The 14,904-nt window shown below is 39.4% G+C and overlaps 4 protein-coding genes across 4 annotated transcripts; 1 reads left to right on the forward strand and 3 right to left on the reverse strand.

The window, feature by feature from the left end:
- Positions 1-1,199: 1,199 nt before the first annotated feature.
- Positions 1,200-5,941, reverse strand: LOC119066927 (tubulin-specific chaperone D). The gene is made up of 11 exons (XM_037169640.1): positions 4,901-5,941; positions 4,484-4,837; positions 4,156-4,428; positions 3,837-4,078; positions 3,556-3,778; positions 3,292-3,381; positions 2,682-3,221; positions 2,474-2,624; positions 2,217-2,409; positions 1,698-2,150; positions 1,200-1,451 (listed from the first exon to the last, which is right to left on the reverse strand). Exons 1-11 carry the CDS (start codon positions 5,772-5,774, stop codon positions 1,326-1,328), a joined length of 3,519 nt encoding a protein of 1,172 aa, XP_037025535.1. The 5' UTR covers positions 5,775-5,941; the 3' UTR covers positions 1,200-1,325.
- A 454-nt stretch (positions 5,942-6,395) lies between these two features.
- LOC119066929 (28S ribosomal protein S33, mitochondrial) lies at positions 6,396-6,889 on the forward strand. Its single transcript, XM_037169642.1, has one exon. It carries the CDS (start codon positions 6,491-6,493, stop codon positions 6,827-6,829), a length of 339 nt encoding a protein of 112 aa, XP_037025537.1. The 5' UTR covers positions 6,396-6,490; the 3' UTR covers positions 6,830-6,889.
- Positions 6,890-6,983: 94 nt separating this feature from the next.
- On the reverse strand, positions 6,984-9,723 carry LOC119066928 (oocyte zinc finger protein XlCOF6-like). Its single transcript, XM_037169641.1, has 9 exons — positions 9,458-9,723; positions 8,947-9,389; positions 8,841-8,884; positions 8,647-8,781; positions 7,600-8,586; positions 7,502-7,528; positions 7,337-7,422; positions 7,202-7,278; positions 6,984-7,135 (listed from the first exon to the last, which is right to left on the reverse strand). Exons 1-9 carry the CDS (start codon positions 9,580-9,582, stop codon positions 7,011-7,013), a joined length of 2,049 nt encoding a protein of 682 aa, XP_037025536.1. The 5' UTR covers positions 9,583-9,723; the 3' UTR covers positions 6,984-7,010.
- A 1,115-nt stretch (positions 9,724-10,838) lies between these two features.
- LOC119066930 (alpha-N-acetylglucosaminidase) lies at positions 10,839-14,036 on the reverse strand. The gene is made up of 9 exons (XM_037169643.1): positions 13,674-14,036; positions 12,903-13,589; positions 12,777-12,846; positions 12,253-12,718; positions 12,148-12,196; positions 11,912-12,078; positions 11,766-11,852; positions 11,329-11,706; positions 10,839-11,264 (listed from the first exon to the last, which is right to left on the reverse strand). The coding sequence occupies exons 1-9, from the start codon at positions 13,744-13,746 to the stop codon at positions 11,004-11,006; spliced, it is 2,238 nt and encodes a 745-aa protein (XP_037025538.1). The 5' UTR covers positions 13,747-14,036; the 3' UTR covers positions 10,839-11,003.
- Positions 14,037-14,904: the final 868 nt, after the last annotated feature.

Below are 14,904 nucleotides of genomic sequence, written 5' to 3' on the forward strand. Positions count from 1 at the left end.
TATACACGGCAAACGAATAGCAATGGAATCATTAAATCTGTTATTTATGCATCTTTTGCATAAAGTAGTACTTACTGTTTCATAAAAACCCTGGTCAAAATGAAAGTCTCAAAATTTCGAAAAACGTACACCCACGGTGTCAAATCTATGGTATTTTTAAATGTTAGTATACGTTTTTCAAACTTTTGAAGCTTAAATTTTCACCCGGGAAATCTGTAACCTCATTCATTTTAAGTTTTAACATACGTTTTGATTGTATGCATGAAGATGCTACTCAGAGCTTATTGCCATTGATTGTAGATGACAGATTACTTTTCCAAATAAGATCCCTTGGAGCCCATACTACAGTAGTAGTGATCGACTTAATGACTCCTTTTACAAAATTTTGGAATCGAGACTTCCTGAGAAACGCTGAGAAAAAAAAAACACGACGGTTAGAATCTGTCACATACGGCTATTCATCTGTTATTTGCAATGTTTCTACTTCAATTTTAATATTAATCCTAAATTGTCGACCAGTTTGGCTAACCTTCAAACTTAAGAGGAATCTACCCATGGCTAAATTGTTGCCTACATTTCGGGTCAAAATTATTATTATTTTGATGATAATTTTTGGACTCGCATTCTTTTTGGAAAAAGTACGACCATCGTTTGATGTTAATATGTGTAAGCTTTTAGTAAAATTTAAATGTTTGTGGTGATGTAACCTCAGTCCGAGAAAACTCAATATTTCACGAAAATTGACAAATATTTAGAGTTTTCTCGGATCGCCACAGACATTTAAATTTGTACTGAAAACTAGCACATTTTAACAAGAAACGATGGTCGTACTTTTTCCAAAAAGGATGCGAGTCCAAAATTAACATAAAAATAGTAATACTTCTGCCCCCAAGTGTAGGCAACAATTTAGCCATGTGTAGATTACTCTTAAACGAAAAATTCAAATAATTACCAGAAAAACCCGTCATTTACAAACGTCACATTATTAACTACTGGTACGGTAAAAACAATCGGAACTGGTCGAAAATTTATCCATTTTTCTTTACAGTATACTCGACTATAGATCAAAGAAAGATTTCTAGCTGAAATCACTGACTGAAACATATTTTGTTCTGCTAGATTCAAGGGATCTCAAGAATTGATTATCACCGTCGTCGCAACATTACTCGTCCTCTGTCAAAATCATTAAGACGCCATGATGTGATAGTAAGCAGTGGTTTGTTTATTCATAATTTTGATAGTTTAAATATAAAAAATGGAACTTAGTGCGTGTGCGGTTAGACGGTCTTGGATAGCAGTCCCAGCGAAAACGCATTCCGATGAAATTACTTCTTCGAAGCAGCAATAGATACTGGCGGTTTAACTCCCATCAGAGTACAAAGCTCGTTCCGTATCGGACGAATTTCGGTGATCTCAATTCCCCAATCTGTTTCTGATAATAGTTCCAGAATCTAAAAAAAAATGGAAAACCAAAATTCAACATTGAACTCAGAATGACGAAACATGACAAAGAGGTAGTGTAGTCTATGGAACGGACTTCCGAGCTTTGAAGTCTAGAAAAAACGTAAAGAAACGATGATTGTTTGACTGAAAATCGTCAAGTAGAGTTCAGTCATCAGTTTAAAAGATTGTGTCATTTGGATCAGAGGTCCGTCATTATCACTTTAACTTTCACGTTTTTATTCATGAGACATTACCCTGTCAATATTTTCTTCGGGAATTTCGCTGCAATCGCCATGTATCAAAATCGTTTCGTACAACTTAGCGGCCGTCGATTTTCTCACATGCACATACGAATATCCCAAATATAGAGCGAGTATTGATAGAACCCTTGGACACAAGGCTGGTATTTGAATCAAATGACACAGTACGTTGACACTGGCCACCAATTTGTACAGCTTTTTCTGTCCTTTTATTTCCAATTTAACCAAACGAAACAGTTCCTCGGCAAAGTTTGATTCCATGTCGACCAACACATCGCTCACCGCACCGGAACTGAGTAAAGTGTCCAGGAAGTTCATGAGTGGAAAGGTCACACGATCGTTGAGCTGATATTGTTGGAATATGTTTAGAATTTCCTGACAAATTCTAGTCACATGATCATTGTGTGAACGCAAAAAGTTGAACATTGCCGTGGACGAATACTTGATCTGCAAAGAGGAAGTCGAAAAATGGTAAAACGAACTACTGGAGTTGTTACTTTCTATTCGCCTTACCAAAGATTCACTTAATTTACCAATGCTGGCACTGAGGCCGAGCACAATTTTTTCGGAATATGTCGGAAGTTCAAGCAATGCGCAGAACATTGGAAATGTGTGATCAGCGTGTAACCACAGAACACTTTTGTTGTCCTCTGGGAACAGTGCCTTCAAAAATGCATGATCTGGTATAAATGGTATGGTAGGGTCGCTAGAATATCAAAATTTGCAATTCAATCAAACAATCAAATTGGGCCAAGAACTCGACGACTTACTGATGAACGATTTTGCAAAATAAATTCCCGGCTAATCCTCTCGTTCGGTCAATGCTTTCTACAGCCTGCTGTGCCAAGCCCAACATAATGTTGCGTACAATTTGAGGTTTTAGCAAATCGTTCGGACAGATAGTGAGCAATGTGTAAAGAACTGGAAAGACGAAATTAGTTTTTCAACATATGCAAAGGTTGACGAATTGAGACTCACCATTCATTGCAGATTCACGTACCCATGCACCGATGTCACCTCTATCGTCAATTGTATATTCCTGCAATCCGAGGAACAAACATTCGAATACTTTGTCCAAGACATCCGATGTAACTACGTTTTCGTCAAAGCCAACCGTTTCAATCACATTACCCAGAGCTTTTATGCTATCTCGTCTTGATTCGGCCCAATTTGCCGTTAACGCATTCTCCGTCTGTCGGTTATCCTTGGCTAAGACACTTGACTGCAGTGTCGGCGTCAGTGTTTGCTTCATCAGAGTGGCGATAATTTTATCGAAATTGGATCGGATCATGAACTTGGGAAAGGCGCCCAGTGCCAGTACGTAGCCCATTCGAATATTCTCTTCCAGATCATTTTCACAGCCTTTGAGATAGTATGCAACCAAATCGTCGTTGGATTTTACGAATTGATCCTTGGAGTAGTATGTGTCGCATAGAGCTCCCAGTGCGGCAATACCAGCCTCACGGATTTGCAACGATTTCTTCACGATGCACATGTTGATTATGGCCTGCCAGGATTCTGTGCCATATGAGTAAGCGGAAAATTAACGACCACAAAAGTTCCAATTTCAAGTAACGTCAATACTTACCAAGACATTCAGGAGTTGCTTCTACTTTAGCCATGCTGCAGTTGCGAATAAAGTCACAAGAACATTGACTCATCATTTCACCGCTCATTCCTGAAACCGAATGAAAGACTCAGAATTAACCTAGTAGAAACAGTGAGTCATCAGTTATCGTCAACGACGACAACAATAACAGATGTGCTCATGACTAAGGTTCTCTTACGTGTAACGTTTTAGTTTCAAACATTAAGAAACGCACTTGCCGTTTACGACGAAGCGCAAACTCACCTCTGTACTGTCCACGATTATAAAACTGACTAACCAGTCCGTTGATCAGAACCAGCAAAGATTCATTAATGAACTTTGTCTTCGGATCCAGTGCTTCCAGTTCACTTAATGACAAGACAATTTCTCCGATAGATAAAACCGATCCGTGCCGCAGATTGACGTCGATTGAGGTGGTTTTCCCGAAGATAGATGGTAAAATGTGAGTGGACATATATTGGGGAGCCTGCGAACCATGAACGATTAATTCAACAATTCATCCATTTTGTCGTCAGACTACGTACCCTTTTCGTTAATTTATACAACGCTTTTGCCGTTATCTCTCGTACGGCAGTGTCCCAGTGGCCGATCTTCTTCTCAAAAAGGTGATCGATCAACGATGTCGTATACTCATCGTATTGCGCTATGTAATCGCTGATATTCAAAAACGAATTCGTTCTCAGACCAACGGAGAAGAAATCAGCCGCCGTTAATATGTCAATACCATGCGGAAAGTTGCCTAAACGACCAACGCTTTCTTGAAAAGCTGAAACCGGAAATTAATTTTCGAAATTGAAACCGGATGCCTTGCTTTCGCATAAGGAAAGTCAGTTATTCATTTACCTGCCGATGCTGCTCGTCGACAATTTATTTCGCGATCGAAGACCGTTGTTACCAGTAAACCGCAAGCTATTCTCTGAATAAATGGTTCCAAGTCGCCCGGATCATAGGCTCTAGCGAATGCCCAGCACATGTAGCAAGCAGCATCGCGGATATGTTGACCGACCGACATGTAGCCTTTCATTTCATCGTAAACGAGTGCTTGTTGAAGAATCGGTACCATAACTTCCAGACGATGTGGTAACAGTAGACCGCGCTTGGCCAATTCAGCAATGGCTACAAGAAATTTCGTAAAAACTTTCTACAAATTCAAGAATCGCGACATTTGTACCTAGACATCCACCGTGCCAAGCTTCATGCGGTTCTGTTTCGTTCAGAAGATCGATAACCGATCCGACAACTTCATCTCCTAGTGATTGTGGAAGACGATTCGTTACTCTTCCGATGCCTTTTGCAGCCGACCATCGAACATCGCTACTGGGACTTCGTAATGCTTGCAACAACTCCTCAATTATCTCTTCAATTTCTTCGGGTACAACTATGTCATCCTCATCACCCTCGGTAGTTATTTGGTCATTCTTTAAATCGAAGGTTGCATCTGGGGTTTCCTGCAAATTGTGTACTAAACTGCGAGATCCACGTTGATATCGCCACTTGGCGAGCCGGGGTTTCAAATATACCAGACCTACAAAGAAGTGATTGCTTAGAACACTTTTTTCTCAGGTTGCACGGAAATGGAGCAGTTTACCTAATCGCTGGACAATTTTTAAAAAATGTTTGATTTTCAGGTATTCGTTGCACTCCTTGAAATTACACCCAGCAGTCCACTGTAATATTGTCTGCACATGTTTAAGCAGATCCTCTCGCTTGCCGTGCTTCAAAATAGCCGCTATAGCAGCCAATTGGCCCAAGGTAACGTTTGTGGTTTCATTACGACTACCTTCAATGATCCAATCAAAGAATTTCGGCAAATACAAATCCTTCACATCGATACGTATCAGAAACTTGGATGCCAGATACGAGGCCACTTCAGCACAACTATCATGCTTTGCAGTGTTTGTCTTGCATAAATTGAAGATTCTTTCCATTTTACTTTGTTCGCCGCCACCCACATGATTTCCACTGACAACGTCGTCAGTCACAGTGAATGCATCCAATCGAGACATGTGAAACGGATTCAACACCAATATTGACAGCCACAACAGTAGCATGTATCGGGTCTCCCACTGGTCAGATTGATTGATCAATTGTTCTTCCAGCTTATTGAGCACGAAATCTAAATCGCTGATTTCATGCGGCAACATCTTAACTAACACCTTGTATGTACGCACTTTAGACAGTTGATACAGATACTTAAAAGCGATGTGAAACAGCTCTTCCGGACAATCAATTGATCGAATTATCGCCAACAATCGACTGATCAATTCACCTAAGTGTAAATCTAACAAATGGGGCTGTTCCTGATACCTGGATAGCACGGTACTGTACGTCTGGTACGATTTTTCATATTGTTTGGATTGTTCGGTCTTCAGAGATTCAATCATCTGCAATACTTCGGCGTATTCAACGAAATGATCGAGTGTGTTCGACGGGAGGTCATCCTGAATATCTACGGTGTCCATGAGTACGTTTTGTGTGGTTGGCAATTGTTCATCAAATTGCACCTCTGATCAAAGACTTTTACCAGACCTTAAATGCAAGTTTATGGAACAGTTGCTTTTGGTTCTCCAACCTTTTTTGTTTATGTGAATCACCTTTTGTGTGTGTTTGCTAGTCAACTGTCAGTGTTGGGGTCATATAAAAACGTTTCAGTGTTGTCATCGTTGAAACGTAATTTCGTCTATCATTCACTGCCATGTCACTTTTCATAGAAAGTATGTAAACTGTCGAGTCGATCGAGTATGCTGTGTGTTTGTTTTTGATATAAGATTTATATTTTGACTACAAGAGTTCAACCATCCATCCATCGCTTAGTTGGTCGATGTGCAGGATTTTATTTAACCTGTTACAAACGGCTGCCATCTGTTATCGACAACGACAGCAATAATAAACGACACCCTCTGACTAATGAAGTCTGACATAGCAAAAAGCATGTGCAAAACAAATGAAGTAAAAGATTTTCTCTGAAAATCTTCGGTCAAATGAAGTAATAGTTTAAATAATAAAACTGTTACTTTACTTGCCATCTGTGCCATCTGTGCCGTCGAAAGTGCTGTCTGTTCAGTCAATGACAACACTGCAAGCAAGTTGACAGCGGAACTGTCAAAGAGAAGTAAAAAGAAAATTGCGAGAGTGCCGGAGGTGCTTTCGGTTCCAGAAATTCCCACAAATTCTTGAAATGTCGAAGTACGTTGATTTGGCCAAAGCCGGCACAGTCTACGCTCGCCGAATGAACCATTTATCGAACCGTATTTTCGGCGAAGTAACACGTGAAACCAATTCCAAATCGATGAAAGTGGTGAAGATGTACAGTGAGAAACCATTGTATCTGATACCAGGAGTGACCCAATACTATCCGAGACATGTGGAAACGAATGATTTGATGAGAAATTTACGCTCGTATGGTTTGTTCCGCGACGAACATCAAGACTTTAAGGAAGAAATGGCTCGACAGCGGGTCCTTAGAGGCAAACCGCCGAAAGGACGAGACAGGCGACAAAAAAAGACGGAAAATTGAATTGCTTGTTGCTCTGTTTGTATAATAGAGTCGATGAATATAGCCATAAAGTTGAACTGATGTGACCCGCGTAGTCGTTTTTTATTTACAAAAAAAAAACTGTGGACGCTTCTACTGACCAGTGTTTTGAATTAATATCAACGGCAGTCGATTGATCAACATTTTTTAACTTTATTAAAATCTAATTTCCTTGTTTCATCGTAACATGTTTCACATGGATCTTATGAGCATGTCGAAGGTGTGACTTTAAGTTGCCAGCCTGTGTAGTACCCTTACCGCAAAGATGACAAACGTACGGCTTCTCTCCTGCAAAGAACAAACAAATTACGTTGTGCGCCTCTAATGGGGGCCTTCCTCTTTTCGTTCAATTACCGGTATGCACCCGAATGTGTTGTTTACACGTAGAGCTATCAGAAAAAGCACTGTCACAGAATGTACACTTGTATGGCCTGAAAAGAAAATTTGGTAAAAAGTCCGTGTTATGTTGTGACTAGTGTCTCTAAATACTTTTCTCCCGTATGGCTGCGCTGGTGAAGATTTCGACCGATTGATGTTGAAAATGATTTTGAACAGAAGGAACAACTGTAAGGTTTCTGGAACGAAACAATTCATTTTTGAATTGAGTGCACGGACACTACGGGACAGTGACAGAAAAAATTTAACAATTCTTACCTCTCCACTGTGCGACCGTTTGTGAACCTAAAACGAAAATGTTTTATGTCAGTATACGATCATCACTATAATTGGAAGCTAATGCGGTGTGTACCGACCTTCAGACCATTTGAATCCTTAAACGATCGACCACAGATTTCGCACGAAAACGGTCGAATATTTGAATGAGTGAATTTCAAGTGTTTCTGCAGAGCCGAATTTTCACCGTACGTCTTCCCGCAAATCTCACACATTTTCCGTTTGTCAATTCCAATCCCTTCCACTGTGTGCATCGATTTTATGTGAAATTTTAGTTTCGATTTTTGCGAATAGGACTTCGGGCAAATATCACAGTGGAATGTTTTGTTAGACTTTTGCACCGGTGAGTCATTTGGAGTTTGACCGTTTGTCGGTGCTGTGTTGTCTGTACATTCTGATTTTATTGGATCACTACAAGCGGCACCATCTTCCAGTTCGCTTATTTGGAACACATAAAATCGATCTTCACTTTTCACCACCACATCCTCGATTTCCGTTGATTGGAGGTCGCCGATGATAACTGTTTCAACGGCTGGTTTTTTCGGATTGTGACGATTTTTCGGTGTCACCTGACTTTCTTTTTGAATTTTTGCTGCGTCCGCAGCAGAAGCAATGGCATCACAAGCTTCTTCCTTAACATGAAATGTGTTGTTTCGAACATCAGAGGAGACGAATTCAATATCACAAGAGCTTTCCAGTTTGATTGCATTGTCAGATACTACATTCGTTTGTTCATTTCTTTCAACTGATGAGGTGGTTGGTTCCTTCATTAAGTTCCCGACGTACTCTTGTCGTCCTGAATTTAATTTCTCGGTTGTAAGTTCTTCCTTGATTGCATTATTGTTGGCAGCATATTGGTTGGCAAGGTTTTGCATCACCTGCTGGCTTAAAATTTCCAACAGACCAGATTCAGGCAGATCCTCCGTTTTGTATTTCTCGAATAAACGAGCATTCGCGCGAATTGTTTTACTGGTAATGTCTTTGATCTTGTGAGCGTGCAGATAGTGTGACTTCATATTACTCGCTTGTTTCGTAGTCTTTCCACAGAGATGACATTTATACGGATTCTGAAAATCGGAAACTTTTTTGCACATCAAATTCAATAGAACCAGAGACGAAAAGCCTACCTCATTAGTGTGCTGTCTTGTATGCACTTTCATTGTAGTCAAATCATGGAAACCGCGTCCACACTCGACCCAGGGACACTTGTAAGGTTTGGTGCCATCGTGGATCCGAATATGTAGGTCCAGGCTTTGCTTGGCCTGAATGAAATAATAAATAGGATTTTGGGAAAAGACGTCAAATTAAGTTCTGTTCCTACCGAAAAGCATCGGTCACAGCGATCGCACTGAAAAGGCTTTTCACCTGGAAGCGGAAAGCAAACATGAATCAACAATTTTAATCTTGGCACTTCAGCAATGTTATACCGTTATGTAGAGCTCGCATATGATGAGAAAGACTTGGTTTGCTTTTAAATCCAACGCCACAGATCTCGCAATACCATACGTTAGAGGGGGAATGTGTCCCTTCATGTCGTTTTAGTTGGGTGAAAAAGTTAAACGTTTTTGGGCAAATGGAACACTTAAAATCTCTGGCATTGATGTGGATTCGCATGTGAAGTTTTAAGTGACTCTTTGTGCGAAAGACTTTTTTGCATAAATCACATTCGAAATGCTCGTGGAACTCCTTGAAATGAGCAAGTAGGTTGTCTTCATAACAGGCTATGCCGCAGATTTTACATCGTTTCAGATTAATATTGGCGAGTGTCCGTTGGTGTGTCGATTCGTGCATTATCAGCTCATTGTGCAGACGAAACGTCAGGTCACAGAACTGACAATTGAAGATTTTATTCTCCGTCGAATGAACAATGCTGCACATTGAAGGGAATGTTTTTTCGTGGAAAGAGTATACAACATATTGTAAACAAAAGATTGTCACCTGTGCCGTCTCAATCGGTACGAATTTGCAAAGACTCGAAAACACACTAAACATTCGTGATGTAGATTTGATTGTGTTTCTTCATCGTGATCTGATTGTTTGTCACATTCTTCTGATGGGTCCATTTCAAGTGAAAATTTTAGAATATTCTTTTAGCATTGAAACTGTCCAAACGTAAACATTTGTTGATCTCAGTGATTATTTATACTTTATCAGAACGTATCTTCATTTTTCAGTCCCACTTTCACAAATGTCATTAGAATGTCAAAGTACGCAATGCCGTATCATACGTATTACGTTTTTACAGAGACTTGATGGATTCTGTACGCATAATGTATACGTATTCATTCATCATTTCAAAATTATTCTCGTCCATTTCTGCCCGGCAGGAACCATTCATTGGATTTGTTTGAAGTGGGTTGTGGGTAAAACTACTCTCAATCAGAGTAACAAAATGTGTAGGGACGGTCATTCAGGAATTATACACTTCATTTTCGTCAACGCACCACCGTTTTCACACCACTTGACAATGACATTACAAGTATCTCGTATTTGTATCAACGCACTTCAAGCAAAAGTGGTATTCTAAATAGGATATTGAGCTCGACAAAATACAAAATACAAAATTTTACACTGTAAAAAGAGTGGGAATAAAATTTCATACAAAAAGTACTCTATTTGACAGCTGTCATTAATAGCACTTTTGCTTGAAGTGCGTTGATTTGTATACAAATTTCAAACTTTTTTCTTTATTTATAGTGTAAGCAACATACTTGTGTTGGTGTATGTCGAACGTATTTTACACTGTCTGATTGCAGCATCTGAAATCTAAATACGCTAGTGCATGGTGCTTCATCAAAGTGTAGTCACTGCACAAAGTGACTCATGCAAACTACCCTTTAGGAGGATCTTCTGTGTTTTTTTTTTCATTCTTTAATTTATGTTTTTGGATGTTTGCTCGCTTCCTGTGCTATTATATCCTAGCATTTGCCTTTCTTAATTGTGTCTCTTTACATACATTTAATGGGAACAAACCTATCCAATAGTGCCGCACACATTGAGACATTTAGTGGGATTAATTGGTCGGTTCCGCAAGGGAGTCGTGCACATCTGCATCTGGGCTGTTATTGGACCTGTTGTTTGCTAGCCTGCAAATTTGAAATGAGGCAAACAAATCAGTGACAAGTCCGATGTTCTTCAGAAATTGGTGGTTTCTGAATCAGCTTTTGCATATGTCAAGGCTATGGTAATTTTCGAAATATTTGGTTCCTTTCTAAAACGACGTAGCTCTGAAGTGGATGTTATATGAAACGGTCAATGTAACGAATTCCCGCAACTCCTTCAAAAACGGTTATGGTGGTTGATCTGGTAAAGTCATTGCCAAAGGGTCACATAGTTTATTGATCAAATATTCAGAAAGGATGGTAAATGTGGATCATACAAGCTAGTTGTATCATTGGAAACGTTTTTACAAAAACAATCGGAAAATTTTGACTTCAAATTTTGCTCTTCTTAACCTGATCTGTTCTACCAACGTTGATACACATTAACCAACATCACTTAATGTCCATTTAGCATATAGTTGTTCGGAAACTAAGACAGCACCATTGGTCGTCGCAGTGGGATATATTTTATTATCAACAGTGAATGGTTCTTCTATCTCCTTCAGCACTTTGATGCGGAACTCGGTCATGTTGAATTTTTTTCGTACCTCCAGCGCTCGATCACACATGGTGAAAAACATCTCCCATCTCGGCAGGCAATAATCGTTCACCATACCCGACCACTGTTTCATCGCATAGTCAACCTAAAAAGAATGAAATTTAGAAATTTAGAGGGTTTCGTTCCAATTGATTTGCTGTCCCACTTACAATTTGTCCCTTTGGTCCCCAAATTGTAATTTGATTCCGTGCATTTATTTCGAATAATTGCCGTTCTGCATCCGTTGTTGCCATTTCTTTGGCCGCTTCCAACCACTTTCCGATTTGATAGTCTGTGCTACTACTTAAAATCCGGTCCATATCGCGGAGAGCTTCCACAAATTGATGGGATAGTTTTAGCGAAGCATGTCGTTCGTTTCGCAGAAACGCTGCAATAAATCTGGTGTACAAGTCTTCCACTTTGTTTTGGAAATATTGTCGCGTAATGTCGACCAGATCGTGATTGTATAAGTTCGATTGGCCTAGTTCGCTCGACGCGTGCAAGAAATTTCCCCAAACATTTTCTATGACTGAATTGTTGTACCATGCCTACGAAAATTGAATGTTTCACGTTTACGAATATTTTGAATTTTTAATTCTAGACGTACAGTTGGTGCCAGTTTGAAACTTGGTCTACGGCACACAATGTATTTTCCGCGGATCGCTTCCGTTCCGTTAAATGAGTAAACCGATCTCTGGGAAAAAAGAAATCATTTTATGTTTACTGCCTTGCCTATTGCTCCATTGTTCTTACTCTTAACAGATGCCAGGCTTTTTTAATAAAATCATTATCTTGTCCGTATCTTCCCAAAGCGTACTGCTGAAACCACTTCTCCAGATTAGCCGGTGTATGATCCCATCCACGCTCTAACGCAAATTCATACATTACATAATTTTGGTTGATTCCCTCTGGTGTTATACCTGAAACATGATTCGGAGGCGTTCGTCAGATATATGCTGAATACGCACGTCTAACTCATGATCTTATACCTACGCCGTACATTGTGGAATTTTCCATTTTATGAGCCTCAATAATTTTCTAAGATTTTAAGAACAAAAATTATCTTCCATCCAATCAGAATTACAATTACTAACCGTATTAACGACATCAATGGAACCGTGCATTCCCGTCGTACCGCCAAAATTATGCAGCATACACCAAATAAACGGTTGACCATAAAACGATCTCGTTCTTTCATATTGCGGATATTGCTCAGACTGTAGATCGAGAACCAACATTTTCCCTGCAGGAACGGCCGTCAGGAATGATTTCAACAGATCATCATTCCAAAATGGATTTTTGACAAACATCCATCCTTGTAACAGCCACACAGCCTTGTCGTCGACTTCTTTCATCGTTTGATAAATACCTCTGGATGCATTGGCAAGATAGCCGCTTTCAGCGAGTCGCGGTTCGAGCTCGTTAAATGGATCACTGAAGTAAATGTGGTTCGATCCGCCGTACTCCTTAACAATTTTTCTCAAAAACATTTCTCCAACCTTCTTGAACAATGGATCTGTTGGATCGATGAACAGTGGACAACAATACTTGTCTGGAAACCTATGGAATTGTGAAGAGTGACGCATTCTGTGCACTAAGATTTCAGTTTCTAATTTACCTGTTCCACCTCTGAACAGGAGTCATAGTCACATTCGGAAAAATGCGCTCGAACGCAACTGGGACGTGCCCTGCAAGAAACCTAAATCAAATATTTACTTCACCACATCGATGAGTTGCAAAATACCTGCAAATGCAGGTAGCGCAACCGCTACTCCTAGGTCTCTGAGAGCTTGAATAACTTGTTTTTGAAGATCGGACGACGCTTTCTTGAACGTACTACTTAATGGTCCACCCCATCCTCTAAGATTACCCATTCTCTGCCAAGCGAAAAATCCAGGTCCAGCAAAATGATCGTCAATTTCATCCGTTGTTAATCCAAGCTCTGTGTACACTTCTGTCCATATCATTTCCTGTACAGGCGCCAAAGTCAGCGAAATTCCGTTCAATGCCATCCAATCGATGTGCTTCCGCCAATCGTCCCATTTCCACCAAGCAAAACTGTATGACCACGTGCAAACATTTTGGTAATAAATGAAGTAGCTCGGTGATGTTACTTTTTCATCGACCTCCGGTAGTTGAGCCGGGAGAGTTAGCTGAGATCCTTCCCATGATATGTGGCAGTTGCAATAATTTTTCAGATAATAGTAAAATCCTTTGCAGGCTGCATATCCCGATGAGGCTGTTATGATCACTGCTTCCGTCGAATCTTTCTTCAGTAATCGGAATGTGTTTCTCGGTAGGTCGAAATTTATATCGACCTCGAAGAATTTCGCTCGATCTGGTACAATACGAGCAATAACATCGGACGCTGATTTTGCTTGGGTTTGTTGATTCGCTTCAGATTTAATGTTTTTGAGGATGTTGTCGTAATCTAAAAGGGCATTAATGTCACTCCACGATTATTATTTTTTCTCAATGTAAATTTAGTCCATGAACTAAATGAACGATAAATTACCTCGATTGCAGTCAATTGTATTAATTCTTATCAAAAGTAGGAAGAAAATTACTCTGTTTAGAATATAAATCATAGTTCGTCGCTATTCCATTCACAACCGATTACAAGAATTACAAAGTACCAAACATTACATTCCATAAAATGTAACATTCATGCAAACACACAAAAATTTCCGAAGTAACAAAGCAACAAAAATGATTGTAATAAATTTTTCCTTTATCACTTCACTGATTAGAGACCCCGAGAATAGTAGGTAAGTGCTGTGACTGTGACCCTCTTCACATCGTATTCAAATGTTAACTGTCTGCCCTACACACTCATAACGAACAATATTTGTATGTATCTTTTAAGTGCTTCGCATTATTATTTCATCTCTCAATATATTGCAAAAAGAACTAAACTGGTAAGCATAGAACACCATTTCTGACATAAATTGATACTCGCAAGTCAGTAATGAGACACTAATTGCTTTGAGCTCAAACATTGAACAGGTGACTTAAATGATTGTAGAATGACTATATTTTTGATAATGGATCTGGGATCATTCATAAATTACGTAACGCATTTTCAGTGCTGTCATCCAAAATTAATGCGAAATTAGGATTATGTTCTACCAAAGCACTGTCAAGCACCGAAGCTGACTTTGACATAACTCAATTAGAAGGCCAAAAACACACGTGTTGACTATTTTGTAAAATTTTTTGATAGCCATTGTATGAAAAAGAATAGCCAACTTTGATCGGTTCAGTCCTCTATTTGAGTGACGGCAAAGTCAGCTTCGGTGCTAGACAGTGCGTTGGTTCTACCCCTAAATGATCATACTAAATGGGGGATAAAACATACTTTGAACATTACAGAGCACGTGCTTCTGAAGTAGGACTCGGAACAGATCAGATCAATCCGAATTTTTTTCAGATTGATCTGAAATTTACCCGATCTGAAAATTTTAATCTGATCTGATTCTGATCTGAAATCTGAAGACTAGAATCTGATCTGATCCAATCTGAATGATCTGAAGCGATAAAGAATAAAATTTGAAATTCCAAAACATGCTACTATTAAAGAAATATTTTTGATTTTATTAGTTCCACTGCACTCCCGGAGCCCAGCAGTTCAAGAATTTCTAATAAATTAGCGTTTGTTTAGTCATACTGATTTTCAGATTTCAGATTGATCCGAAAATTTCCAGATTCAGATTTTCAGTTTTCTTATCAGATCAGATCTGCTTCCA

Source organism: Bradysia coprophila, chromosome IV, assembly GCF_014529535.1.
Source record: "Bradysia coprophila strain Holo2 chromosome IV, BU_Bcop_v1, whole genome shotgun sequence".
Taxonomy (NCBI): domain Eukaryota; kingdom Metazoa; phylum Arthropoda; class Insecta; order Diptera; family Sciaridae; genus Bradysia; species Bradysia coprophila.